The sequence below is a fragment of the Equus asinus genome, chromosome 21 (genome assembly GCF_041296235.1).
Source record: "Equus asinus isolate D_3611 breed Donkey chromosome 21, EquAss-T2T_v2, whole genome shotgun sequence".
NCBI lineage: Eukaryota > Metazoa > Chordata > Mammalia > Perissodactyla > Equidae > Equus > Equus asinus.
This window is the reverse complement of record NC_091810.1, coordinates 48948341-48975698: the sequence shown is the minus strand read 5'-3', so window position 1 is coordinate 48975698 and position 27358 is coordinate 48948341. Positions and strand designations below refer to the sequence as shown.

Here is a 27358-nt window from a genome sequence, read left to right as displayed (position 1 = left end):
ACTGCGGCCAGAGGGGAATGGGACGATGGTCCCGATGGACAGCGGGTACCCTGGGTTCTGGGCAGTGCTGGACCATACCCTGGAAGGCCATAGTTCCCACAGATCAAAAGACTGCTCCACCCTCCCAAACCCTCGGCTTTGAGTGGTCCTAGAAAGATGGACACAGGTTTTTTGGGACACCCCTCAAGACACCCCAAGGTCACCCTGGCTTTATCCAAGCAAAGCATGATGATCCCTAAGTTTGGAGGCAGCAGAGCCAGTAGCCTGACTTTAGCTCTTAGCTCCCAGGAGGATCAGCTATGCCTCCAGACTACAGCGGAGTTGGAATTTTGAAGGCCCAGATGCTTCATAGGCCAGTGACTAACAACCCCTTTTTATTATTCCCACATCAGAGAAGTTGTCTTTGGGATGCTCCCTGAGAAAGAGCAGCATCTCTGGTGAGTTCACTGGGGCCATTGGGGCTGGGGTAACTCTTCCTAGGAGTTCTCAAACTTAGTTATTTTTAGCAGTGTTACTCCCCTTTCCCCAGAAGAAACCTTATTCAGAGTCCTATAATATAAAGCTGATTTGTTCCACCTGAAGTAGACCAGCATGAAGTCCTTTGGACCTACGTGGAGAGCACAGGTGTTGTTCACAGAAAGGAGGAATCAACACAAAGCGGGCAGCATAGAACCTTGGTGCAATGCCCACCCTGCACCCTCTCCCCAGCCCAGGGAAGCCCACTTTGGCCATTGGCCAGGTCTCTCCCTAAGGTGGCTGGTCCTTGGTGGGTTCCAATTCTATGCCTAAGTCAAGACAAGAGCTCCTTATTCAACAGGACTTGTCGGAACAGCAGCCCAGAGGTTATTCCTTGGCATAAGCCCAGCAGAGGACCAACCACCCATGTGGATTTATAGGGTCCCCCCCACCCCCACCCCTGCATCAAGTAACACATGGTGGTGAGGATGATCTGCACTCTCAGCCTAAGCAATCCACATGGCAGTGTGTACAGGCCACTACCTATAAACCTAATCCCAGCCTCTCCCCTCCCCACTGCCTTTCAGGGGCCCCTCCCCAGTAAGATAGAGGAAGCAAAGGAGAGAGGGTGGCCAGAGGCTTTGGCAGGGTGACATTTATTTGCCAGGTTCAGCAGGCACACAGTTAGCCCACTGACCTTCATACACCAGAGCAGACCCACAGGCATGCAGGGAGAAGGGCAGGACTGCCACCAGAGTGCCAAGCGAGGGCCAGGACCAGTGTGGCTGCCAGCCCAGGCTGTGGTGGGGTCTGACAAAGGGCACCTGCCAGGAGCCTCCATCAGGAAACTAGGGAGCCTTATTCCACTTCCTCATCCCAGCAAAAGCAAGTCAGCATGGCTCAGAGGTACCTGGGCCTCTAAGCCCTGATAGAAAGGGAAGTGGGTCATAGACATAGAGGGGGTTCCTCTCTATTTTGTCATTGAATTAGGAGACCCGAAAATCTGCCCCTATGAAGGGCACACCCCAAATCAGACTATGGGACACTGCCGTGTGGCAGGCGCCCTGGGATAGAGAGGACTGTGGACTGAGCCTGAGTGGGCCTATCTGGGAAGAGTCAGGGGATATCAGCCCTTCCTGTTTGGCCCAGGGTAAGGAGCCAGCTAGGCTGGTACACTAGGTGCTGGGTCTGCACTCTGCCCTCCCAGTTCTCATTGCTACATCCTAATTGCTTCTCCTTCCCCTTACTGTTTCATGAAACTCAGGACACAGGCCAACCTACTTGCAGGACCCAGGAGGCTAGGAAACAGCACAAGGGTCTTGGGAGGGACTTCCTTGGGACAAAGATGGAAGCTTCTACCCTCCTACTCATTCTTTCACTTCTGAGGACCCCCATGTCTACCAAGCAGTGCCCCTAGCCATACGACCAGTCTTGTCTTAAAGCATACTGCCCTAGACTTTTGCATTCTCTATACCAGCCTGTGTCCACTCCTAGAGCAGCCCACATACCACAGGCACATACCTTCATGTGCAGGAGCCTAAGACCGCTGACAGGGCCTCGCTGGAGGACCAGCTCTTAGGGCAAGGCCACCCAAGTTTAGGGCCTGGGAGAGGATGGGACCTGCAGGGCCTGCCTAGGGGAATTGTGAGGCAAAAAAGGAAAGGGGAAAGGGAGCAGGGACCTCCTGAGTATCCCTAGAGCAGCATCCCACAAGGAACAGAAATTGGTGAAGCTAGCAAAAGACAGAAAAGCCACAAGGAATCCATGCAGGGGCTGGGGCCAGTCCTGCCTCTGGCCGGCCCACCACTCACGCACACACACAGGAGATGAGACTGCTCTCCCATGGCCCCCAGACATGCCCCACGCTGGGAGGGAGGGGCTGGGAGGAGCGAGGGCATCATGCCAGTGACTCTATGTACAGTGAGAAGCCCCTCAGCCACTCTCCCACCCTCCTGCCCATTCCCTGCCCCCCATCAGCCTGCCTGCTCAGCTGGTCTCCACCCTCTGAGACTCCTGGGCATAGCCCGCAGCCTCTTCCCCTTTACTAGAGGGTGGAGCCTGGCCTGTTGTGCCCCCTGGGGCTGTGCTGTCCGGCTGGGCCAAAGCCGGCTCAGGGGTGGCAGCTGCCTTGGTGGCCAGTGTGACACTGCTTTGAGTAGTGGGCACGGTGCTCTCTTCTGTGGCTGGTGTGGCTCTCCCATCAGTGGCTGGAGTAACACTCCTGTCAGTGGCTGGGGTGACACTCCCATCGGTGGCTGGGGTGATGCTCCCATCGGTGGCTGGGGTGATGCTCCCATCAGTGGCTGGGGTGGTACTGCCATCTGTGGCTGGGGTAGCACTACGGTCTGCAGGGGCTACATTATCACTCTTTGCAGCAAGAGCAGCATCACCCACTGTGGCTGAGGTGGCACTGCCCCCAGGGGCTGGGGCAGCTCCACTTGCAGCTATGGCCCCACCTGTAGCCCCCGGGGTGGCAGTGTCTGTGGCTGGGGCAGACGGGGCTGCGGCCGTGCTGGACTGCTCTGGTGCCCGGAGCCGTTTCATGAGGGTAGTCACTCGGACAGCCTTCTGAAAGGACAGTGGAGAAAGGCTCAGAACGAGGCTGACAGAAACTGGATCTATTCCTTGGCAAAGGCCAAACCCAGACCATTCCCTGGTGCCCCTGGCTGCCTCTGACCACCCCAGGGCCAGGGACCCAGCTGCTCAGCACATCCATTTACAGTAATGACAGTGGCTACAGCCATACCTGATGGCTAAAGAAAAGACTGTGTGTGGCTGTAGGGGTGTGAACAGGCAAGAAACTGTAGGTGCCAGAAGGAACACTTGGGATCAGTCCAGGAAAGGGAGCCATCCAAGCCTTACCTTCCACTTAGCCCTGGCAAAGTTCTTTTCAATCTGGGCACAGACACCATCCTTGATGTTCTTATCAGAAGCAGCATTGCCAGAAATCCTGGAAAGGGTGTAAGTACATCTAGATCTGAGGGGGTATGGGCCTTCACAGAGACGGCCCAGTCCTTTCCTTGTAAGATCCAGGGATTACCAGGCAGACTCTCTGGGCTGCCTGAGCTCTGGGTGCCTTGTAACCCGCACTCAGGGCCTCAAAAATGGGGACTGCTAAGTGTGAGGACAGAGGCCAAGGGAACCCTAGCCTCTTCTCCCATCCTCCCTGGGCTCTGCTCACCACTCATGGGAGATGGCCTCTTCCGCAGTGATCCGCTGGTCTTGTTCCACCTCCATCAGCCTTGTGACCAGGTCTTTGGCTGGGGACAAAACCAAGGAGAAGCTAGTCATGGGCACACCATCTCGCTGTCTAAAAGTGATGAATGGGCTGAGGGGTAGGAACAGAGTCCAGCAGAGGAGGCTGAAGACAAGTCCCCCACACCAACCCTTCACTCTACTCACATGCTGGGCACCTCCTCACCTGCTTGCGAAATGTCATCCCAGTATGGAGAGTCAAACTCATAGTCGCCAGCCAGGATCTTGCGGAAGAGATTCTTGTCATGGTTCTCATAGTCATCTTCCTCTACCTCCTCATAGAAAGGCGGGTTCCCTGAAAGCCTGCATGGGAGCCAAAGGGCAGGGTCACCAAGCAAGGCCATGGCACAGGCCCCCACCCTGCCTGGCTGCAAGCCTGTTTCCCCACCCATCCACTCACAGGATGTACATGATGACGCCAATGGCCCAGCAGTCCACAGGGCGTCCATACCGCTGCCGGCCTACCACCTCCGGGGCTGCAAACATAGTGTCCATCTGCTGGTCAATATCAGGCCCAGCCAGGCCTGGTACACTCACATCCACTTCCTGGGACTTCCTTCCCTCCCTACGCAGAGCCACTCCTTGAACGCTCTCTCCCACCCTGCCCCAGCCCCGCCCCCTGCTTGCCCAGGTACTCGGGGGTCCCACAGGGCTCCTTGATGAGGCCATTCTCTAGCTTAGCGAGGTGGAAGTCACTGATGACAATCTTTGAGTTCTTCAGCCGATTATAATAAACCAGGTTCTCCAGCTGCTCCAGACAGGAATAGCATGTGGGTGGGCAGAGGAAGATTCCATGAAGACCTCAGAGGCTAGACCAAGACCCCAAGATGCTGCCCACCCCAGCCCCAGAGCAGTTGCCAACTGACCCTTTGACCTGATTCTTGGCCTTACCTTGAGGTTCCTGTGCACAATCTTGAGTGAGTGCAGGTAGGCCACAGCCTCCAGGACCTGCCGTACCACGTTGCTTGTGTCTCGCTCTGAGTAGTAGCCCTGGTCCAGGATCCAGTCAAACACCTCCCTCCCCGTGGCCCTGAGGGACACCAGCCCCTGAGCCTGGTGTGGGCAGGATCGGGGGTGGGGGGAGGATCACTTGGGCAGGTTCCCTATACCAGGCAGCTGGCTGGGCAAGGCACAGGGACCTGGGACCCCAAGTGTCCAGAAAGTGGGCTTTCCCTGGCTGTAGAGGGCAGAGCAGGTAAAGGCCTTGGGGACTGAGGAATCCCGGGACCCCAGACCCACACTCACAGCTCTAGGAAGATGAAGTACTCTTTGCGGGTCACAAACACATCCACCAGTTGCAGGATGTTGGGATGCTTCACCCTGGCAGCAAAGAGGAACCAATAGTTAGGGCTGAGTGAACCCCTAAGAGAAGCTCTGGTTGCCACCATGGGTCACAGCAGACTAACTGGCCAGAGGCTAGTACTGCTTAAGGCCACCTGCCCTCGAAGCCCTTCCCTGCTACCTCCCACCCCACCCCCAGGCCTCACACTCACATTTTGAGGATGCCTATCTCGTTCTTGGCTGCCTTCCGCACCTTGCGGCCGTCCCGCTTCTGGAACTTCTTGCAGGTATGCAGCTTGCCCGTCGTCTTGTCCTTGGCCCGGAAGATCTCACAGAATTCCTCACTGCAGCCAGCAGGCACCCCACTCAGCCCTGGCCTCAGCATGGGCTGCACCCTGTTCCCCTTTCCCCTGCCCTTGCCCACCAGACCCAGCACTCACGTCTTGATGACCTGTCCCAAATCATATCTGTCAGTCACCTCTGATGGCTGGTTATAGTTCTTCTTGTCGCCCAGAGTCACACACCCAAACGGCATTGCCGGGCTCTGAGCTGCGGGTAGGATGGGGTTTGGCTCAGCCATACAACTCCCTCTTCTCCCCACAACATAGAGCCTGCCTCTGGGACACACCAGCCTGGCTCAGGCCAAGCCAGGGGCAGAGACTGCACCAGAAAGGTGGCCAGGCGCTCCTACCCCTGTTTTTCTGGCCATACCTCCAGCCACTCAGCTTGGCTGCCTAAACTACAACAGCCCCAGATTATGAAAAAGGTTTTAGACTGACATCCAGGGAATTATTTTGCATTATATATGCTCAAAAAAAGATTATCAAACAATTTCCTTAAATTTCAGCTAGTACACAGATGAAGGGGGCTGTCACCACCCACCCATCAGATAATTGTCTCTGAAAGTCTGAAGATACCAAGTGTTGGCAAAGATGTGGAGAACGTGAGCACTGCTGGTAGAGAGCAAGTCTCCCCTTTGAAAAACAGTTTGGTAAAACTACTGAAGTCGAACATACCCTATGAACCAGCGACTGCACTGCTAAATATATGCTCTACAGAAATGCATACACTTGTGCAGCAGGACACTCATACAAGAATGCTCATAGAGACAATATTCATAATTGCTAAAACTGGAAACAGCCCAAATATCCATCAACAACAGGATGTATTGTGGTATAGTCACACAATGGAGTATTACACAGCAATGGAAATGAAGGAGCTACAGCTACAACCAACCACATGATGAATCTCACCAACACAATGTTGAGTGAAAAAGACCCAAAAGAATATATATAGTGTGATTCTATTGATATAGAGTTCAAAATTGGCAGGACTAACCTACACTGTTTAAGGATGCAAACATACTGGTAAAACTGTAAAGAAAAGCTAGGAAATAAGCACCATGAGTCCTTCCAAGAGAAAGAGAGGGGTTGTGATTGAGACAGGACACATGGGAGGATTCTGGAGGGCCTATTTCTGAAGCTGAGTGGTGGTTTCATAGTTGTTGGCTTTATAATAATTTGTAAAAATGTACATAGAATTTTTGGGCACACTCCTGGATTTTTGTTATATTTCACAATTTTAAAATGTTAATAGGGGCTGGCCCTGTGGCCGAGTGGTTAAGTTTGCGCGCTCTGCTGCAGGCGGCCCAGTGTTTCGTTGGTTCGAATCCTGGGTGTGGACATGTCACTGCTCATCAAACCACGCTGAGGCAGCGTCCCACATGCCACAACTAGAAGGACACACAACGAAGAATATACAACTATGTACCGGGGGGCTTTGGGGAGCAAAAGGAAAAAAAATTTAAAAATCTTTAAAAAAAAACGTTAATAAAAATTATGGCCATTCATACTTAAGAATACTTGGTAACTATTAAAAAGAATAAAGTAGATAAAAATGTAGCCAGCCCTGGTGCTCTAGTCAATTTGACACTCTCACCGCAGCTGATTCGTTTCCCAGTCAGGGAACCATACCACCCATCGGTCGGTTGTCATACTGTGGTGGCTGTGTGTTGCTGTGATGCTGAAAGCTATGCTGTTATTTCAAACACCGGCAGGGTCACCCACGGTGGACAGGTTTCAGCGGGGCTTACAGGCTAAGACAGACTAGAAGAAGGACCTGGCCACCCACTTCCGAAAAAACTGCCATGAAAACCCTAGGAATAGCAGCAGAGTATTGTCTGACACAGCACGAGAGAGTGAGAGGATGATGCAAAAAGACCCAGCAGGGTTCCACTCTGCTGTACACAGGGTCACTAGGAGTCGGAATCCACTCCATGGCACTAACAACAAGATCGAAATGTGCTGCTGTAGGACAGTCTCTGACATACATTGTCAGGTGAAAAAGCAAGGGACAGAAAGGCAGATGAAGGGTGCCGCTGTTTGGGTACATTTTTTAAAGTTTATATACTGGTGTACACTCAATACACTCAACTTCTTTTCTGGAAGGACATCTAAGAAAATAAGAGTGCTCTTTGGGGCAAAGAATTGGGTGTTGGAGGGACAGATTTACACCGTTTATTATTTTTCTGTTAGAATTTTTACTATGATTACTTTTATTGATTTAATAAATATTGCATTTAGGCACAGGGCTTGGGGGATTCCTCAGAGAGAGAACCCCAACCTGGCTGAAGAGGCAAGGAAAGGCTTTGAGGAAGAAACAGCATTAGGGCTAGGCCTTAGAGGGGAAGGATTTGCTAGGAGGCATGCAGGGGTAATGGCCTGGAAAAACAAGACAAGCCTGCCTAGTGCCTCACTGCCAGGGCCCATGGGAGACCTAGGCAGTCAGGTCCAGGGGAGGGGCCCCTGACGAGGAGTGGGGGGGGGGGGGGGCGGGAAGAGGGGACGGGGGTGTGTGTGTTCCAGGCACAAGGGTGACAACACGCAGCTGACTGCAGTGAGTTCCAGGCACTCTGGTACCTGGAGCATGGCGCCTCACGGGTCTGCAACCCTGCCCTGCCAGCCTAAGCCATACCTGCTGTGCTGGGTGGACTGGCTCCAACACCAAAAGGAAAAGGTACTCACAGCCCTTGTTCAGAGGTAAACTTCAGGAGAGGAGTTGGTAACAGTATCTGGACCTTTGCAAACCTGACCCAGAGTTTGCCTCCATAACACATCATCAATGTGACACTGGGGCTATAGAAAGCTCTGCACAGAGGCTGCATTCAAACTGCTCTGCCTCTGCTGACTGTGCATATTCTCCCTCCACACCGATCAGTGCTTGTTGTGCACAGGCCTGGGCTGTGGCCTTGACTACCTAGATGCTTCCCTAACTGGAGTCACTCAGAGCCACAGGCTAGCAGAGAAGGAAGGAAGCCACCCCGAGAGAAAGCAGCTTGGGTCAGAGGGACTCTGTCAGCCAGGGTGAGAGGCCAGGACCCACACAAGCCTTATGGCCAGCTCTGGCTGCTCCTTGCTTCCTCCCAGGCAGAGGCCACCCACTTCCCAGGGATCACAGCTCTGGAAGCGCTCCCTCAAATCCGCCCTCAGCATTAGGGAACAAATTCCATCATTCCCTCATCTGGGTTGTTTGGGCTCAGGGAACACAAATGCATTTCATTGGCGTGATTTAAGCCACGGCTTAAGCCATCTTGTGAGGCACTGCAGAGGCAAACAAGAGAAGCTTTGAAGATCATCCCCGACTGCGTGTCTTTGCCACCACGGTCACAGCCCTGTTCCTGCATCTGCCAGGGAGGAGCATGTGGCTGGAATCCCACTCTCACAGCTAAGAGTAGAGGCACAGCCACCCACCACTGCCGGCCACCCATCTCTAATGCCCTAACAATCTGGGGGAGGGGGCCTGCATCAGTCCCCTCAATGACTCTAACATGCAGTGATTCCCTTTCAGGCTGGAATCTAAGGGCCATGTACCGGGTGGGAGGGTGGTATCTCAGTCTGCAGGTGCCCCAGGAGGGCTGGGAGGGACCTATGTCCCAGCTCTCTTGCTTTGCTTACACCATTCCCCCTGGCAGGAATGCCCTTCCCCCAAAGCCTCTCATCAGTATCTTATTTGTCACGGCAGTTATTTATAACATAAAAAAAAAAATCAGCAACTACCTAAACATCCAACAACAGGTGACTCGCCAGCTCAACTGTGTCTGCGCAATGGCAGGAAGTGTGGGCACTGGCAAGGGCACTGCCCATCTTGGCCTCCCGTGGAGCCACCTCCATATGAGCTAGGTGCTGAGACCAGGGCTGAATCTTCTTTTATTGTGGTTTCTGACATTATACGGTTATTTGTGCCACAAATTGTCTAAAACAATCCTGATGCTCAAGATAATGGCTCTTCTCTGAGATACCTTCCACAACCTCCACCTCCCTCCACCCCATATCAACAGCTCCCTGCTCTGCCGCATGGCATAGGAAGTTTTGTATATGCCTGTCCCTGATCTTGGCCCAGCTTTTGCCATGTATATGCACTCGTGCCCACAGGGACCCAGGGCTGGTCTCGGGATCTGTCTCCACTAAGGAAATCCAGGCCTCTGCTCATAGTCACATCAGCCAGGAGCCATGTCCTGCAGCTTCGTAGTTGGCACAGGGACAGATCTGCCTCCCTTCTACCATGGCTACCCTGATCTCAGCCAGTCACTGCTTCTCCTCACCAGTCTAAGTGAACTCACTTGCCGCCACCCCTAACTTGGCCCCAGGATGAAGAGGAGAAAGGGGCATCCTGCTTCCAACTAGTGCCCTAGTCCCCTCCACGCTCACCCTCTCTACCATCTGCTACCTACTGCTGCTGCCTGGGAGGCTGCTGCTGTGTGCACCAAGCCCCTGGCACCTGCTTGCAAGGAAGGCTTTGGCCCCAAAGCTGGGAGGAGCAGCCAAGGGACAGCTTCAAGAACAGTGGAAGGCCAGGCAGAAAAGGGTTTGCATTTCTCACCCCCATGGCCCAGACAGCTCAGACACAACACCCAATAGTGGAGAGCTCTCCTCCCAGCGACACAGGACCTAGGCTCTGCCTCAGATCCACACTGGGACAAGGGAGGGCACAGGAGACCCATAGCAGCCATTTCCCTAGAGACGTGGCTCCTTCCATTCTCTGCAGAGAAACTGAATGGGGTGCACAGGGGGTTGTCCAAAGGGAGCTTGGGGGTGTGCAGAGCCTGGCATTGCCACTGCCCCTCCAGCAGGTGTTAAGGGAGCTTAGGGGCCAAGCACTCTCCAGTTAATGCCTGCTCAAGTCTGACCCCTGGGCTCAGGCAACCTCTGCCTATTGGTGCCCTGCTTATTGAAGCCTAAGGCATGCCTGGCCCAGGGGAAGACTGAGTGGGACAGAGGCCAGCTCCAGAGGCCCAGATGTCCTACACTGGAGCCCTTGTTCGGACCCCACCTTCCATAGCCATAAACAGGAGATTCCTGCTACCTTGGTCCTCTGCCACGTGGGGCTCCAGAACTTGCAGTAAATCTAGGGAGGCCATGAGGGGCCCAGGAGGCCTCCAGCTATCTCCCAAGAGCTGTGGGCAACATCTCCCAATTTAATGCAGCTGTGAACACCAGCCTGCAGGCAACCCCCCTCCTCTTCTATGCTCTCCTCTCTCAGAGACTGGGGCTGGGTTTCCTGCTGCAATGGACATGCATAGGCCCACGCCCTGCCTGGCCCACGGTTGAGGCCTCACTCACAGGACAGGGAGAAATAAAGACCTCACTCTCAGGGTCTGGTGTCAGGAACCAGAGCCAAGCTTCTAGCTCAGTGTCCAATTGCTTCAGGGAACTGGGCAGGGGGTTCCCCTGGCTGGGCCTCAGGCTCTAGTTACATCATAGTCCATTGTTCCTGCTGCTGACTCTCTCCCATCTAATGAGGGAGCATGGAAAGGAAGATTTCTCCAGTCTTGGGGGTGGGCACACAGTCCAGTGCTGCCTCCAGAAAAGTTCAGCCCTCAACGTTCGGGCAGAGCCAAGAGCCAACTGGCCCCTCCCAGGCACCTGAGGTCCCAATCTTTGAACCCCTGAAGGAAAATCCACTGGAAGCCCCACTTCCCTGTAGGTAAAGGAGAGGAAATGCTGGGGAAGGCCACAGAGTAAAGGGTTGCTATGGTGATGGAAGTTTTAAAACAAGGGGGGTAGGGATGTCAGCCAAACCCCTTCTCCAAGAATTCCCTCAGACTTTGGCCTGGTTCCTTCCCAATGGGTTCTGTGACCCTGGTCCCCATAAGGAAGAGGATGTGGGGGAACCAAGAGATTTTAGAAAAGGCGGGGGGGGGGGGGGGGGCAGGGACACAGGAAGACAAAGACAGAAGCTACAATGGAAGAGGAGCAAAAAGGCAACAGAGGAAAAGGCACACAGGCACAAAGACACAGGAGGGGAGGGTGGGCAGGGGGTTCTGAAGGGGCCTATGGGTATGCAGCAGAGCCCTAAGCTCTCCATGGCCATGTGCTCTGAACACCTGGGCCAGGAGCTGCCCCTGGTGCCTGGACCTCTGAGACTGAACCCTCTTGTATCCCCTAGACATGCACTGGACTTGGTGTGGGAGGCACAGTTGTAGCCGTGGGGAAGAGGCCAGCTGTTACGGTCCCCTCAGTCAGAACAGTTCCTCAGCCCCTCTCCCTGTCATCACAGCAGCTTAGGTAAGGCAGGTCCAACATGTCGCAGGCACAAGCTTGGGGGGATGGAAATGAAGCTTGGAGACCCGGCTTCCTTTTCCAGCCCCTCCTCTCAGCTGGCACAGCTCTGCCTAGACTCCCCAGCCGTGTGCCACCCCCCGCCCCAATCTGCTGTCCTTGTCAGGCCTCGGGTCCCCAGGGCCCCTCTTGCAATTCAGCCTAATTCCCTGCCACTGCCGTTCTCCTCCCCAACAGTGGATCCTGTTAGGAGGGCCAGAAACAGCATCCCAAGCAACCCAGAAACAGGATAACAACTGCACAGCACCTCGCCCCCATGCCTCAATTTCCCTAGACAGAGATCATGGACTCTGTAGCTTTCTCCCAGGGTCAAGGACTGCTCGTGAGTGGTGGCCAGGGCATGGGCTGGAGAGGAGGCCAGCAGCAGATATGGGAAAGGCAGTCTATGGCACCTGGGGGTCCACATCAAATGCTGTAAAAGAAAGGGAGACCCCTGCCCCACCCCAGGGCCCAGGCTGACACTGAGGGGAGTGGAAACACTCATTTCCCAGTTGAGAAAACTGGGGCCCAGCTGATGGCTAAAGCTGACAGGAATCAACTGGGAGTGAGGGAGGGGGCTCTCTGCACTTGGTCCTGGGGGGCTCAAAGCCTGGGCTTTGGAGGAGGGTGGCAGGACAAGGGCTGGACTGCTGCAGACTGAGCTCTCGGTAAGAGACGAGGGCCCTGATCCCTAGGAGAGAATGTGGTGGAGCAGGCTCTGCCTAGAGGGTGCGGACAAAAGCAGTTTGGCAGAGCTACGAGGGGCTGGGAGAGCCCAGGGTCTCTGGCAGACGCTACAAGCTGGGGAAGGCAGAAACTCACTTGCTCATTGTCCACCACCCCCAGCCAGGAGCCCTGCTCCCCACCGTGATGCCACCCTGACCCCCTTCTCCAGTGCTGCTGACTCGCCCCCGCTGGCACAGCAACACACATGCGGGAGGCACACGTGTGAGCACCAAGCCCCGCACCTCCCAGCAGAAACATGTGCGTCCCCCACCCCCACCGCGCAGCGCTGGGTCGGAGCCTCGCACCCCCGGCTGGCCCCCACATTAAGGCTTGGAAGCTGGATCTTGGCTAGCGGGGCTGCTGGTCCCCAGGGGCTTGGAGCCTCCTCCCCCACCCCGCGGCAGCCCCGCCCAGCCCCCTTCAGGTTGTCGCCCATAAAGAACTCTCCGTTGTCATGGAAATTAGTGACTGCCTTGCGGGAGGGAGGAGGCCCGGGGGCAGTTGGGAGGCGCTGGAGGCGGCTCTGGGAGTCAGGAGAGATGGCTCAGCTCTTGGCCCCTACCCCCATGGGGTACCACGAATGTTCGAGGGTTAATGTTTTCACAATCAGGAGCCCAGCGAGAAAGCGGGGTAGTAGGGGGGACGGGCAGGGAGGGGAGATTCGCCTGGACCTGAGTCTCAGAGGCTTTCCCTGGGACCCCCGATAGGTTCGAGGTGACGAGGAACTTTAGCCCAACCCTTCATGCCGACCCTCGGATCTACAGAGCACGCGTGCCCGGCCCCCGCCAGGACCCCATGCCCACGCGGCGCCTCCGCGCACTCGGCGACCCGAACCTTGAGCCAGAGACCCAATCCCCCCAAGATCCCCAAAACGCGCCTTCCAGGGGCACCCCGCCCACGCCCAGCCCGCCCCGCACCTGCAGCGCCGGTCGGTCACAGGGAGGAAGCGATCGCGGGTTCAGTGGGGCGCCGAGGGCTCCGGGGGCGGCGGGCAGAATCCGCTCCGGGCACGCGGGGCAGACGCGGCGCCAGCTGCAGCCGCTTCGGCTCGCGAACCTCCAGCATCTCCCGCCGCTCGTCCGCACCGGATTCGCACCCCGGGCCGGGGGCGGGCTGGGGGCGGGGCCTCCCTCAGCCAGCCCCGCCCCGACCCTGGCGGAGCCTGAGGCTGGAATCCCACTCAAAGGTGGGCTGAGGAGGGGTGGCGGCCCAGTCGGTAAGCTCTGGCCTGCCTGGCCCTGGCAAGGTTCTCAAAGGCCCCTTTAGGCCCTCGGACTGACCGGGCAACAGGGACCGGAGGCGCCTTCCCAGGCCCATTGTAGGTGGTAGGGAGTAGGAGGTGTCGGGAATGCCTAAGTCCTGGAGCTGCACAGGAGTCTCTTGGCAAGTGGTAGTCCCCAGGGGACCGGCGCTCTGCCCAGCTCCCCAAATCTAAACCAAAGGGTGGAACCTACTTAAAAGAACCAAGTGGCTAGTCACTAGGGCAAGCTGCTCTACAGACTGGCATCTCCTAGCTAGGAGTAGTAAACACATGGGTGTGTGTGTACAAGTGGTCAGTGAGGGCCCCAGACCACGGTGGCAGAGTCTCCTACCAGCTCCACCCTCCTCTCCTGCAGTTCAAAGCCTTTCCCATCACCAAGTCCCAGCCAGGAGCCTGGCCCAGTCTACCTCCTCCTGTGTGGCACTGAATTTCCCAAGCTGTAAAAGTCACCTGTGACATGGTGTGGACTCTGCTTTCCTCCCTGTTTAATCACCCTCAAACGCTTCATGAGCAGCATCACCATCAGTGGCCTGGGCTGGGATATGGGGATACAGGAGAGCTGTAGCACCAAGGTGCCCTACTAGGCCTGGCCCCTGACTAGAGGAGGCTGAGAACTGCTAGGAAGAAGCTCTGAAGGAAGTCCTTGGCCATTTCTCTGTCCCTTGTCAGGGAGGCATGTGGACTCTATGCTTGCACCACCCCTGTCACAAGCCCCTAGGCCAGTACTGGAGGGCCAGATTTAAGCTTCTTGGTGGCCAGAACTGGGCTCTACCCCACCGAACCCTCCCAGTGAGCCTCCTGATCCCATCCTGGGTGGAGTCATCTCCAGACCCTTGGCCATGTTGACAGAGTCTCTCCTGCCTGGCTCCCCACGGCTGCTGACAGGGCAAGTGAGAAGTTGGGTCTGAAGCTGGAAGGCTAGCCTGGGAAATGACTGCTCAAAGAAGGCCCCTCAATATCTTCCTCCAGAGGGGTCATCGTGGAGTCCTTCACAACCTTCCCTGGCTTTGGGTCACTTCTTCCAGGCCAGGCTGATGCCAACTCTAGTCTCCCTGGACTCTGGGTGGTCGCGGTCATGGCACCAACTCTACCACTGGGTAGCAATCTCCTAGCGGGCTGGGCATCTACAGGGCAGAGACTGTGTCTCATCTCAGTATGCTCAGTTCATGTCCACAGAATGAATGAATGGTCTGGCACTCAGTCCTTTCTGCTGTCTGCCCCCTGTCCTTGAAACAACGGTTCTCTGAGTTGTATGGTACAGCCGAACCATGGTTTGCTGACCCCACACATGTCACACATGTTTTCTCTCTTTTCTAAAGGTTGTGGCTATCCAGGCATGGAGCAGCTGGGCCAAGGAGAAGCTCGAATAGGAGATTTAGAGGCAGAGGAAGAGGCAGCTCACTAGAGCCCTGCCTGCTGCTGGCAGTGCTCCACCTCTTCTTGGTCCTGCGCACACTCCATGTGCCTGTGGGTGAGAGCACGTGGCAGGGTGTGTGTGCACACGTGTGAGTGTGTCTGTGTGTGTGCGCGCTCTTATGCTGAAGGAGATGACAGCAGCACAGCGTGTGCTGTGGTGCCCAGGGGCACGTGTATCTGCATTCTGTGTATACTCAAGCATGCTTGCTTGCACGTGCATGTGGACCTGTAGCTAGTCCCTAGAGCTACGGGTCCCTGGAGCTACTGGTGCCCTTCTCGCCTGACACAGGCCTCAGGATTATGGAAGCTGAATCAAAGTGTGAGAGCAGGACATGGGAAGAGGTTGGACCATGCCCAGGGATGAGGAGGGGCTGTGATGACCCTACATCGTTGGCTGTTTCTAGTCTCTCCTCCTAGAGAAGCCCCTCACTTTCAGGTGTGTGTGGAGGTAGCCAGGTCTTTGCCCTTTGTGGAGAGGGTAACCTAAAGACAAGAATCCAGGGTCAAGACTGGGTCATGGTTTGTCCCTCAGCCCCCAGCCAGAGAGGCACAGGCAGGATAGGGCTTCAGTGTCTTGGCTTCGATCTCCAGCTGCCCTCTGGGCAGGAAGTAGCAACACCAGCTGAATGCCATCCTCTCAGTTCTTCCAGGCTGTGGACTGGGCTGACATGGAGTTTTATTCCTACCCCCACTATTCAGAGCCAGACAAGGTCAGGGGCCATGACTTCTAGCCATCCTCCTGGCCAGAGGGCCAGCAGGAGGTGCTTTAGCACATGGCAGCATTTGAAAGAAGATGGGGCAGTTGGCATTAACATTGCCTGGTAGCCTCTGTGAGGATCTTCTGAGGAGGACTGTACTCCGGCCACCCTGAGTCAGGAGGCTGAGCAGGAGAAGGAAGCCCAAAGTTGACAGTTCTGACTCCCGCCAGAACTAGACAGTCAGAAAGGCAGGATAAGGTGTGAGCCTCTGTATCCACAGAGCCTACAAAGCAGGCCCGAGCCTCATCCCCCAGCTCAGGTTATACCTCCCATCCAAGATCCAGGACTTATTTGCCCCCCACTCCAACTTCCTGCCCCAGGACACCAAAGGCCAGCACTCCCATACCTTCATATTCTGACTGGCCAACAGAAGCCCCTGCCAACGCAGCATAGAGTTCCAGCCAAAATTCAGACTTTAGGAGGTACCTACATTACCAGGCCAGGTCCCCCAAGAAGCCCTGACTGATAGGGACCCTCCCCTGGGGGAAAGAAATGCTCCAGGCTCCAGCCATATTTGGAACTTTTTGGCTGTTTTCCATGTTGCTGGCCTCAGCCCCCCATATAGGGCCCAAGATGGAGGAAGGCAAGTAGTCTTCTCCTCTGGAGCTAGGGGAGGGGGCTGTCCCCCCACTTCATGACTCACTCCAGGCTGTGTGGGTTATTACATTATGTTTGAAATTTCCATGGCAACCAACTGGCAATCAAGGGTAATTGCGCTTGTCGCCAGGGCAACGGGGCAAAACCCACAGCAGCCACTCTGTGTTTGCCCTTGAGGTGCAGTAAAGGTCAGGCTAGACCAGAGCCAATGCCAGCTGAGGGGCTTGGGGATCTCTGGAAAGGATAGGATTGCCAAGGCTGTTGGAGTTGTAGTGTACAGAGGCAGGGTGTGCCTTGGGAATGCCAAGGGCCCCATCCCTGACCCCATGCCTGGACCTCTGCCCTTCACCACACTACCCTGTGCCTAAAACATGCCACAGTGTTCAAAGAAAGCAGAACCAGAACTTTTATGTGTTCACAGATGGTATTTGTAGATAGCCCATGGACCCTCCTCCTCGTACTCATGGCGGCTGATCCATAGGCTCTGGAAGGAGTCCCGGGATGCCATGATGGAGCCTCCAAGCCAAGCAGCAACCGCACGATGGGGAGAGCCCAGCACAGTGGCACGGGGGCCCAGCTCCTGTCTCAAGCGCTCAGGAAAGCCACTCACTAGGGTGCTTCCACCGTCCAGCACCACATTGGCCAGCAGCTGCTCCTGCTGCTTGGCCTCCAGCCGACTGATGCTTTGAAGGGCAAGTTGTGGGAGGCCTGGCTGGTTGAGGCCTAGCAGATTGGGCTGGAAGAGGGCCTCAGGGCAGCAAAAGCACTCAGAGCCAAGGGAGATGACCTGCTTGTCTGGAAGCATGAATTCCACCCGGGCTTGGGCCTGGGTGCGGGCCAGCTCAGCTGTCATATCCATGGCCATGTAGCAGCAGTGCTCTTTAATCTGGTTGACCAGTCCTGCCTTGGGTGGTGAGTGGCTACGTGCCAACAATAGCTGAGCCAGGTATTCAGTGAGGTCAGCACCGGCCACATCCAGCCGGTAGGTGTCAACTGGGGCGAGATCCCCAGTAAGGATGGGCGCCACGTAGGAGGTGCCATGGCCACTGCCCAGCACCAGTCCAGTGGTGCGCCCGTAAGCATAGAGTGCCAGCAGGGCCTGATGCACTGTCTGCATGGCTGGCACATGGAAATGCTCAAAGAGTATTTCAGCCACCTTTTCTCGGTTGGTGCGTGGTGAGATGGGTGAGTCGGCCACAAGCACAGCCAGCTCCTCAGGCTGCACACCCAGCCTGCAGTGGAACAGGTGCTGCCACAGCACCTCTAGTGCATCCCAATCAGAGACCACTCCTCGATTCAGCACCGAGTAGGAGCCCTCTTGGTTCTCAGGCACTGCATACCTGGGCTGGCCCTGGACTGGGTGCTGCAGCAGCTGGACACGTGAGGGCACCACACTGAGGATGTGGTCCTCTCCAGCCAGTCCACATTTGGTGAAGCCTGTGCCTGTGTCGATCACCACAGCCGCCCTGTCCTGGTAGGGGCCCAATGAGTGGCAGCAGAGCACTGGGGACAGTACTGGCAGAGCATCTGTGGTGGACACCAGCTCATAGCAGGCTCCACGGAGCAGGCCAAGGTGGGCGACCACTGATGAGTGTGTAACATCCTCAGCTGTCAGCTTGAAGTGGGGACCCTGAGACTCATTGCCCACCAGGGCCATGGGCAAGACTTTGCAGCCAGTGCCAGGTGTGGTGAAAGTGATCAGGGAAAGCTGCTCTTCCTGGGCCCTGGGGGAGCCCTCAGGTTGCCGGGATGAGAGCCGATGCATACTGGAGCTTTGAGTGGCACCGATGCTAACCTTTTCTCTGCTCACACAGACACAGGTCTCCTCAGGGGCCAGGGGCACCCGAAGTACCCCTACATGGGGAGGCAGGCCCAAGGTCTCACCTTCTTGGCACAAGGTGGAAGCCTGGCCAGGCACCCTGGTGGTGGAGGGCCCTCTTGAGAGGATGGGCTCTTTGGAGATAGGGGCTTCCTGGGAAAATGGAGGTTGCCCAGTGAGAGAAAGCTGCCCGGTAAGAGGGGTCCCAGTGAGAGGGAGCCCACCAGGAAGGGGGGTCTGCCTGGTGAGGAAGCACTGCTCAACCGACAGAGGCTGACCAGTTGGAGGGGGCTGTTCAGCGAGGGGATGCTGCTCAGCTAGTGGGGGCCGACCTCTGAGGGGAGCCTGCCCATAACCTCCAGCCCAAGAGAAGTCAGGTTGAGCAGTAATGAACTGTTTCTGGTTGTGGCTGCCTATATCCTCCTGGAGCAGAGATCTGGGCACCTCCTGGGTTTTGGCTGGTGGAGCAGGCTCTGGGATCTGCTCTGAGTTCGTCCACTGCAGTTTCTTGGCCTGGACCATGGAGGTATCCTGCATCCTGGAGGCATCTAGCATCCAGATGGTGTGACTCGCTTCATTTTTTTCAGCATCTGGTTTGGACCAGCCAGGATCATGGACATTGCTCAGTATCTTCTCACCAAATTGGAGGGGCATCCCCAGTGGAACGGGCCCAGTAAGCATCCCCACCCTGATGGGTGTCTCAGTACCAGGAGAGTCCCATGACTCCAGGTTGAGCCTGGCCTCCTTGGGAACCAGGGCTACCTCTCGGTAGCTGCCAGAGGAGAGGCTGGAGGGCACGGGGCTGGACAGCACAGGTGAGGTGGACCAGAAGCTGGAGTGATTGTTGTCAGGGGAGAGGATGGGCATGGCCAACAGCTGGGTAGACAGCATATTTTCAGGGGCATAGATGGGTGGGTGGCTGGGCACAAGGCCCACTAGCACTGCCCGTGAGCCCATGGGGTCATGGCACAGCAGCCCCATCCTGCTATTGCCTGTGGCCATATCAAATACCAGCACACGGTCTTCCACAGTGTCCTGGAGCTGGCAAGTAGGGGCACTGGAGGTGGGGATCTGCATGGCTTCCTTGAGAGACTGGACTGGGGTCTGCTTGTGGCAGGTTACTTGGTAGGCAGACAGTGGCACATTGGAGCAGGTGTTGTTGCAAACATTGAGGGGCTGCTGGTTTGGCTGAGAGCTGCAGATCTCCTGGCTACTCCTCTGGGACTTGGGGGTGTCCGGGGGTCCTGAGCCCGGTGTTGGGCTACCTGGCCTGGAGATAGAGACCAGGGGCTTCTCCACTGTGTTCTTGGACTGCTTGGGTAACACCTGCCTTCTGGCAACTTCGTGCTCCTGGGCATGGTCTGGGGACTCTTTTGGAGTGGGTGCTGGGGTGGGAGGCTCCTTCTGAGAACGGAAATTCACTTTGCCCTGGCAGGATGTGACCACTTTGGAAGACTCCAAGAGGATTGACCGTCGGTTGCCACACTTCCTGAGCAGGAGGTCTTGAGACAGGCCCTTGGTAATGGCAATAGTATTAGTCAGGTGGTTAAGGTTGCAGGTATAATGTTCAACTGCTGCTGGCATTGGGGTTGTATCCAGAGCTGGAGTATTGGCTTGAGCTGGAGTTGTTGGAGGAGCCTGAGCCAGACACGGGCACTTGCCCTGGCCCTGATCTTGGGCTGTAGCCAGAAGAGGACCTTGGGCTGCAGCTAAGCCATCCTCCCCTGAAAGGAAGTAGGGTAGCCACCGACTCTTCCTGATGCCTGAGGGGGCTATCTGATCGGGGCTGCAAGGGCCTTTGCCCCAGCCTACCAGGACTTTAGCTGGAGCCTTGCCTTCCCCCTCAACCTGCACCTGAATCCGGGAGCGGCAGGGTCCATGCTGGGCCATGTCACTGGTGCTGTCACTGCGAGTGCACACAGGTAGGGCCAGGGTCCCATTCTCCATGACGAGATGCATTTGGGCTCCCACGATGGGGCTTGGAAACGAGCTAGTGGAGGAGAGTCTCAGGGCATCCTGGGAGGCCCGCTCACAGCCACACTGTGAGCTAACCTCAGTAGGGTCCCGGAGTAGCTGGTGAATGGGCTCGGGGGCGTGAGCTTGGGGGGCTGGGCCACAGGCCTCATCAGTGATGGCCTCAGTGGACAATGACAACCCCTGCCTGAAGCATACAGATCCTGAGTTTATCCATGGTCCCTGGGACCCTCTGAGGCCACCCCCCAGCTCCTGGCTGCCAGCCGAGGGGTGGCTCTGGGGGCCCGATGGATCAGGGCCCCCCACCTTCTTGGTGACTTCCATAGTCCTGCTCCATGCCCTAGCTGCCCTGCCCCCACTTCATTGCCATGGCAACCCCACACATCACAGCCCCCAGTGACCTGGGGGGGTAACAGTGTGGGAAACCAGGGGCCCCACCCCCATGAAGAATGGGGGCCTGCCCAGGGAACCTTGGGAGACAGAAAGGCCCAGGGACCCCGGTTAACTCTGCCAACCCTGGGCCTCCTCTCCCCTTACTCACCAGGTGACCACTCTGCTCAAGCTAGCCCTAGAGCCAGGGCAGAGTCGTGAGATGGGGACAATGTAAGGCCAAGGGAGAAAGGTAAGCAGGGGAGATGCTAAGGAAGCCCCTGGTTTCCCAGTCTACCACACATGCCAGACTTGGCTCTTTCTCCTCATTTCCCATATGGTGACTCGAGACTTAAGCGCTGACCCAGGGATGCAGTTCCAAGTATGTGACATGAGGCCCTTCAGGGTCCAAAGCCCCTTCACTACTCAGTCATGGGAGGCAGAAAAGGGCGAGGGGCCCAGGCTCAGGCCCAAGCTCCCTTTCCCCACGTTCCCCAGCTCCCATTCCAGGGACAGCAGCTCCTTGGCAGTCTTTCTGCTCCAGATGGTTCTCCTCTGCCTGTGTCTCATAGAGCCCCCTCCCCAGAGCCACATGTCCTTGAAGCCCAGGACCAGTATCCCACAGAGGTGGGGGTGGGGACAGCAAGGGTGGGGCCTCTGCTCAGAATCCTCAAGTCAGAATGGAATGTTCTAGCTCTTGTCACATTGTGTCATTTACCTTGGCCAGAAGTGGGGCAGAGCACTGGGCATAGGGTTAGGTCACAGGGGACACAGGACCAGCCAAGTGGCAATTACAGGATGGGGCATAGTAGGGACATAGTGGTTACAGGGCTGTCTACACAATGGCCACAGGGCTGGCTACACACTGGGGGTACGGTGGGTACAAGACTGGGCACAAAGTGGGCATAGCTGCATATATAGTGAGGACAAATCAGACAAAGGACTGGACATAGGGTGGGCACATAGGAAATGTAAGCTTTTAGAGGGTGGGCAGTTCCATCCTCCATTTCTTAGATGGGCAAACAGAGGGGCAGGGAGGATCAGGACCTGCCTAGACCACAAGCCCAGGCCCAAACATGCCCTGCAACCACAGAGGACAGGCCTAGGTAGCAGTTTGGGGAACCGCCCACTGCCACAGGCTGGGTCTGCAGGTTCTGACCTGGGGTGGGATCACATGCTGACGCCCCCTCCTCCCCTCCACCACCCCCCCCCCGCCCCTGCCCCCAGCTACGAGCTCTGGGCCTCCATCTTCTGTCCTCCAGGACTGTGTACTTTCAGGCCTCAGTCTTTCCACCCAGGAAACAGGTTTGTGAAGAACGCAGCTGCAGTCTTGTCCTCTGAGGCAGTATGTTTTTACAGAGGTTAAAAATAGTGCTTACAGTTGGCCGTGGTGTGTGAAGCGATGTGACCCAGGACCAAGGCTAGCACTGTGCTATATCTGCACCTTCCTGACTAGGCACTGGGCAAAGCCTGACTCAGCCATATCTCAGGTCTCCTGGACCCCCTCCCTGTTCCCCAGATGTTGCCTTCAGTTAAGAATGGGGACAGACGTTTTCAGAACTCTGCTGTTTACCACATACTATGGCCCAGGAAGGTGGCAGAGCCCCAGGGTCTGTGGCCTGCATATGTGTGCGTGCACACACACATACTTGCTGAACACTAACTTCATTAATCTCTGGTCCTGAGCAAACTGAATTTGTTGTTTCGTTTTCCCCACAACAGATGTTAGTAGCAGCTTCTAGTGTCTGTGTAGCCCTTGGGCTGTGCTGCACCTGGGAGGGTTAGGGAGGCATGGAGAGAGGCCCTGAGAGGCCCCTGCCTGTCTGACCACTGAGCCATCCCCACCTCCTGCAGAAGTGAGGCATAATCCGCCTTTCCAGGGCTGGGGTCTTGGTGAACAACTGCCCTGAGGTATGCTGAGGGAAGGGAACAGAGTCAGCTGAAGGGTGTGGCCCATGAAAGAAGGCCCAAAGAAGGCAGTCTGGAGAGAGAAGAAGCCCTTTCCACCTGGGAAGCAAGCACCCCTTATAGCAATAAGAACAATGACTGACATTGATTGGGTCTTTCATCTGTGCCAAGCAGTGCTGAGCACATGTAAGCCAGCCTCGCAGCAATTCATTGAGCAGGGCACTATCATCCTCATTTTACAAATGAGAAAATCAAGGCACAGAGAGGAGAAAGAATTCATAGAAGTCTCAGCTAGTGAATAGTAGAGCCAGAATCTGAAGCCAGGCCCCCAGGCTCTGGACCCACACTTCAGAAACCTATTGTGCCACTACTGGGTACCATGCCCAGGGCCACACAGGCATGGACCCTGCTGGAGGAGAGCCAACATGCCTCCCTTCTGAGTGCTGCAGCCCCAAGCCCCCACCCAAGCTGTGTCCCACATGGACCTGATCCTCCTCCCAATAGATTAGCAGGTGGTCCAGGCCTAGAGTGGACATTTTCCTTGTTGGTGCCATTAAGCCAGTGCCCTGCCAGGAACCTGGTGGTGCTGAGTAGGGGCCAGTGACACACCCTGTGGGACCGGGCTGACTCCTTTGTATTCAGAATTCTTGGCTGCCCAAAGCCCACTCTATTCCATCCAGCTGAGGGGAAGGGCAGCAGGGCAGGTAGAGGCTCCCGGGCTGGGCCCCTTCTGCCCAACCCCCAGGGATCAGGCAGGGATATTGCCCCTGTACCCCTCCCCTCAACATGTTTTTAAATAGTCTCTCACCAGGAAGAAGGGCATCCAATTCTATTTCTGATTCTGGAAAGTGAGGAGGGCCAACATGTTGCCATGGCAACCTGGAAAACCCCTCCCCCAGGCTGAGCCCATTCCCCAGGCTGAGGGCTTTCTGGGATGAAGGGACCAAGAAGGGACTAGAAGGAGCTCAGTCTGAAGGCAAGGCCACACAAAGTCTCCTCTGTGAGGACAAGTCCCAACATTACCTTTCCTCACAATTCACCGCTCCCCCTACCCATGTGGAGAGGGTCAGACTTCAGGAGATCGGGAGAATTATATCACTCTGAGAAACTCTTCTTCCCTGTGGGTCAGGCTGGGACCCTCCCATCTAGGGGTGCTAGAGGATGGTGTGCAGGAAGGGCATCAAGGGGAGAGGAGCAGAGGCTGCATTCTACTGGGAGCTCCGTGACCAACCAAGTCGCCCAGAACTGTTTCTCCAATGCAGACATGTTTTTGGCTCCATTGTATTCTCAGGAGGCAGCTCTGTCAAGTCCCTGGCCCTGCAGTCTTCTAGTCTACTGCCTTCCCCTGCCGGTACCCTGGGAAGACTCTGGACGTCTCCAAAAATCTAGGATCAGAAGGAGCCTTAAAGGACTCCCACTGTAGCCAACCACTTAATAATGGAGTGAAAAGCAAGGTCTGTTTCCCTAGAGGGTCATCCTTGCTTACTTTTCAGGGGCCTGTTCACCAGCCGTTCTGGCCCACGGGCTACAGGTGAGTAACATTTAGAGCTGTGGAGAGAGGGTGTTCCAGGAAGGAGCACAGCCCAGGAAAGGCAGGTTTCTGAAAAGACCCAAAAGGATCTTGTGATCAACCCTTTCTGGGTACTGATGGGAAACCACAGCCCTCAAAGAGGAAGGGTGCACTCATGGTCTCCCAGCTCTTCACCCAGGGCTCTGTGTGTGTTTTCTTCTCCTGACCTTCCTCCCTGGAAGTGATTCAAGTGACCTGTGAGCCCTAACTTCCTACTTCTCTGAAATCTCTCCTGGTACCCATTCCATGGAGGTAGCACCATGTTTGAAGGAGCTGGTGCCTCCTCCCCTCTGGTCCCTCTGCCTGACTCCAAAGGAAGACAGCCAGGGTACAGAGAACCCCAGTCCAAGGGGAACCTATGGCAGGGTGGGGGGGGGGGTGATAATCCACTCCTAATCTAGGATGTGGAAGGCAAAACCCAAGAGTGCAGAAAGATGTGGCTTTTGAGCTCTAAAGCACAGGGAAATTTAAATAACAGATGTTTAAACAACCTTCCCTGCAAGCCATGGTGCAGTGACCCCTCTGCTGTGATGTGTTACAGCTTAAAAATAGCCCACAATGAACTGCTCTGAGCTCCAATTGACTCAAGCTTACGTAACTCTGCGTGAAAGATGGCCAGCCGCACCATCCTGGAGGGAGGGCAACAGCACAGCCACCCTGACTGCTGCCCACAGCTGGCTTAGGGGCTGAGGTGGGCTTCTCACCCTCCCTGGGAGCAGCCTCCCATCCAGGAGCCAGCAGAGGTGGGGGCAAAGGAAGTGTGCCAGAAGTACACATGACTTCATGACTGCAGAGAAGAGACCTCCAACTGTGCCTGCAGAGGGGGTGTGAGGAGAGCTGCCCTCCCTCAGGGTCCCTGAGGAACCCTGGCCCAAGGAGGGTGGGGTGACTTTAAGAACAGATGACTGGGTCAGAGAGACCAGGGCAGGAGCCCATGTGGGCAGGCTGACTGGGGTTGCCCAAATAATTCCTTTCCCCCTTTGAAGAGGGGGCTCCCCAGCTTGGAGGAACATGTCAGCAAAGCTGATGCCTGGCTGAAGCTGTCACTGCCATGGAGCCCAGGGGTAGAGCTAACTCCTTTGGGGCCTCTAAGTCTCCATGGTCCAGGCTGCACAGGTGGGATTTGCGGCATGAGGGAGGGAGGGCTGGCTTCAAAGCTGATTGAATCTTGTGATCTTGGTCACCAGCTGCTTTGAGTCCCCTGCCTTCCCTGATGCATTCCCAGATCCCAAGTACCCAGTCCAAGACTGACTACAAGTGTGCAGGTGGCTAAACCAACGTGACAGGGAGCAGAGAGGAGAGAAAGCAAGGATGCCCTTGGCATTGGGAACCTCTCGTACTCCCTCTGCCTCTGCCTGTGCTGGGCCCCAGGGATTCAGCAACTCCCCTCAGCTCCCACCATCTCAGCTCAAAATAGGAACCACCACGTGCCCGGCCCCTGAGATCCCACGGAGCAACAGTGAAACTGGCGAGGGCCAAATATAAGCCCTCCTGCCATCTGCCCAGCAAAGGACAGGCTGTCAGGACCATTAGTGCCTCTGCTTCCCTTCCAAGGTCAGGGCTGTCAGATAGGTGGAGCAGAAGTTCCTGGGGAACGAGTAGCTGTGGAGGGGCAGAAGCTTGTCCTGGACTCCTCAACCTACCAAGCAAGGGAAGGGCTTGCTCTTGTTGCCCTCTGTCCAGGGCAGCTCCACAGTTCCTGCTAGGCCTGGCACGAACATCCTGAGACCAGAGACAGAGGATGCTCAGGGCTTTGAAGGAATAGACAGCAAGACACAGAGGATATGGGGAGGCTCAGGAGCAGAGCCACCCTTCCTTATAGAGAGTGTGAGTTCCTGTCTGGGATGGACTCATGGGAATGGGAGTTCAGGAGAAAGTCATTTCTGGGGGCATTTGAAGGTGTCAGTGCAAGATGGCTGGGATCCAGGTACCACACATCTGGACTGAGCTGGATCAGGCAGGCTCTGCCACCCTCTGGGCACCTGCTGCCTAGCTTTGGTCCAAGGACCAAGTGTGAAGGCCATGCTGCAGCTCACTGTCCTGCGATCTGAAGAACCCAGCCCACCCAGGAGGCTGTGATAGCTGGAGATGAATGTGGCAGCAGGCGAGGCTCTCTAGGCATCTATGCTCGTTGGGTTAAAAAGCCCAAGTACAACAAACCCCAAAAGAGAGGAGGGAGAGTCTCCGGCTCAGCTGGCCCCACTGTGCCAGATAGGAAATACTGGGGGTGCTTCACTGAATCATCACCACTCCTTCAGGCCATGTAGCTCCACCCCTGGGCTGGTTGAACTCTCACATGGGCAAAGCAGAGGCTCCGGGTGAAGAGATGCCCAGTTCCTGGGGTCTTCATGGAGGGGAGTTCTCCAGCCCAGCATAGAGTAAAAGGTGTTTTTTTTTTTTTTTATCAGGGCTTGGCAGATGGAGGCTCAGTACTCAACTACTGATTTCCAGGGCTCCTTCTCCCCAGGCAGAGGCAATAAGTTTGAGAAATGCAACCTAGGCTTCCCTGAGCCTCAGAATCTTGCAGCAGTGCCCACATGCCCCTATCCCACCCCAGTACCGGAGGGTCCTGCTCTCTCCTACAGGTGAAGGGAATTAGTTCATGAAATGGAACAAGAGGTGGACCTAGGACCTCATGGGCTGCACTGAGGGAGTGGACTGATGAAGCCACTGTCTAGGAAGGCCCTCGTGTTTGAAATGGGGCAGTATCTGGAGCCCTCAGGTGTGATCCCAGAGAGCCTTTGGATCCTGGGGAAAATTCTCTGAAAGGTTGGGGCTAAGGATAAGGGAAATCTCATACCAGACTCATGGTCCCCCAGCAAAGCAGGTCGATCTACCACGCTGGCCCTCCAGGTGCCAGACAACAGTGACACAGTGGGCAGTCAGGAGAGAGTGAATCATCTGCTGCTTCCTCAGCCCAGCTCCCATCCTGACTTCCCTCCAGCCTTTACTGACACCTGTTTGCCCCAGCCCCACTAGACTGCAATGTATGAAGATGAGGCAGAGGAGCTGGTACTTGCTCCCAACAGCTCATGGTAGGAAGGCTGGACTCTCAAATCCTTGGGAGAAACCTCTGCCCACTCTATCCTACCCTAGTGGCAGGCCTGGGCCTACCATGGCCACCAGCAATTTTCCCTTGCTCTGGCCACACACCATACCTAAGATCTTACTGAGGCCTCCCTCAAGGGAAAGGCAGCCCAGGCTTCAGCAGCCCTGGAAGCCACTTAGAAACCTCCTGGTCCCCCCAGCCCATCTAGGGGCCTAGAATCCACCCTTCCTCTCTTTCCTGGTGGCCCAGTCAAGAATTTGAAACCCTGATGTAGTTCCAGCTCCTGACACTCTAGATTGACTTGAGACTATCAGGTGGCTCTG

General features: G+C 56.0%; 2 protein-coding genes across 4 annotated transcripts; both read right to left on the bottom strand.

Annotated features, from left to right (window-relative positions):
- Positions 1–1096: 1096 nt before the first annotated feature.
- CAMKV (CaM kinase like vesicle associated) lies at positions 1097–13421 on the bottom strand. Of its 3 annotated transcripts, none has more exons than XM_070492716.1 (12): positions 13232–13421; positions 5433–5541; positions 5205–5336; positions 4957–5031; positions 4603–4741; positions 4339–4459; positions 4112–4187; positions 3878–4014; positions 3638–3716; positions 3319–3406; positions 2913–3024; positions 1097–2810 (listed from the first exon to the last, which is right to left on the bottom strand). In XM_070492716.1, the coding sequence occupies exons 2-12, from the start codon at positions 5525–5527 to the stop codon at positions 2443–2445; spliced, it is 1422 nt and encodes a 473-aa protein (XP_070348817.1). In that variant the 5' UTR covers positions 5528–5541; positions 13232–13421; the 3' UTR covers positions 1097–2442. The 3 variants fall into 3 exon arrangements, with proteins under 3 accessions (XP_070348817.1, XP_070348818.1, XP_014695940.1); XM_070492717.1 differs by having other exon boundaries at positions 1097–2801; positions 13232–13406; XM_014840454.3 differs by having other exon boundaries at positions 1097–3024; positions 13232–13411.
- Positions 13422–16761: 3340 nt separating this feature from the next.
- On the bottom strand, positions 16762–20479 carry LOC106830712 (uncharacterized). Its single transcript, XM_014840457.3, has one exon. The coding sequence runs from the start codon at positions 20461–20463 to the stop codon at positions 16762–16764; it is 3702 nt and encodes a 1233-aa protein (XP_014695943.1). The 5' UTR covers positions 20464–20479.
- Positions 20480–27358: the final 6879 nt, after the last annotated feature.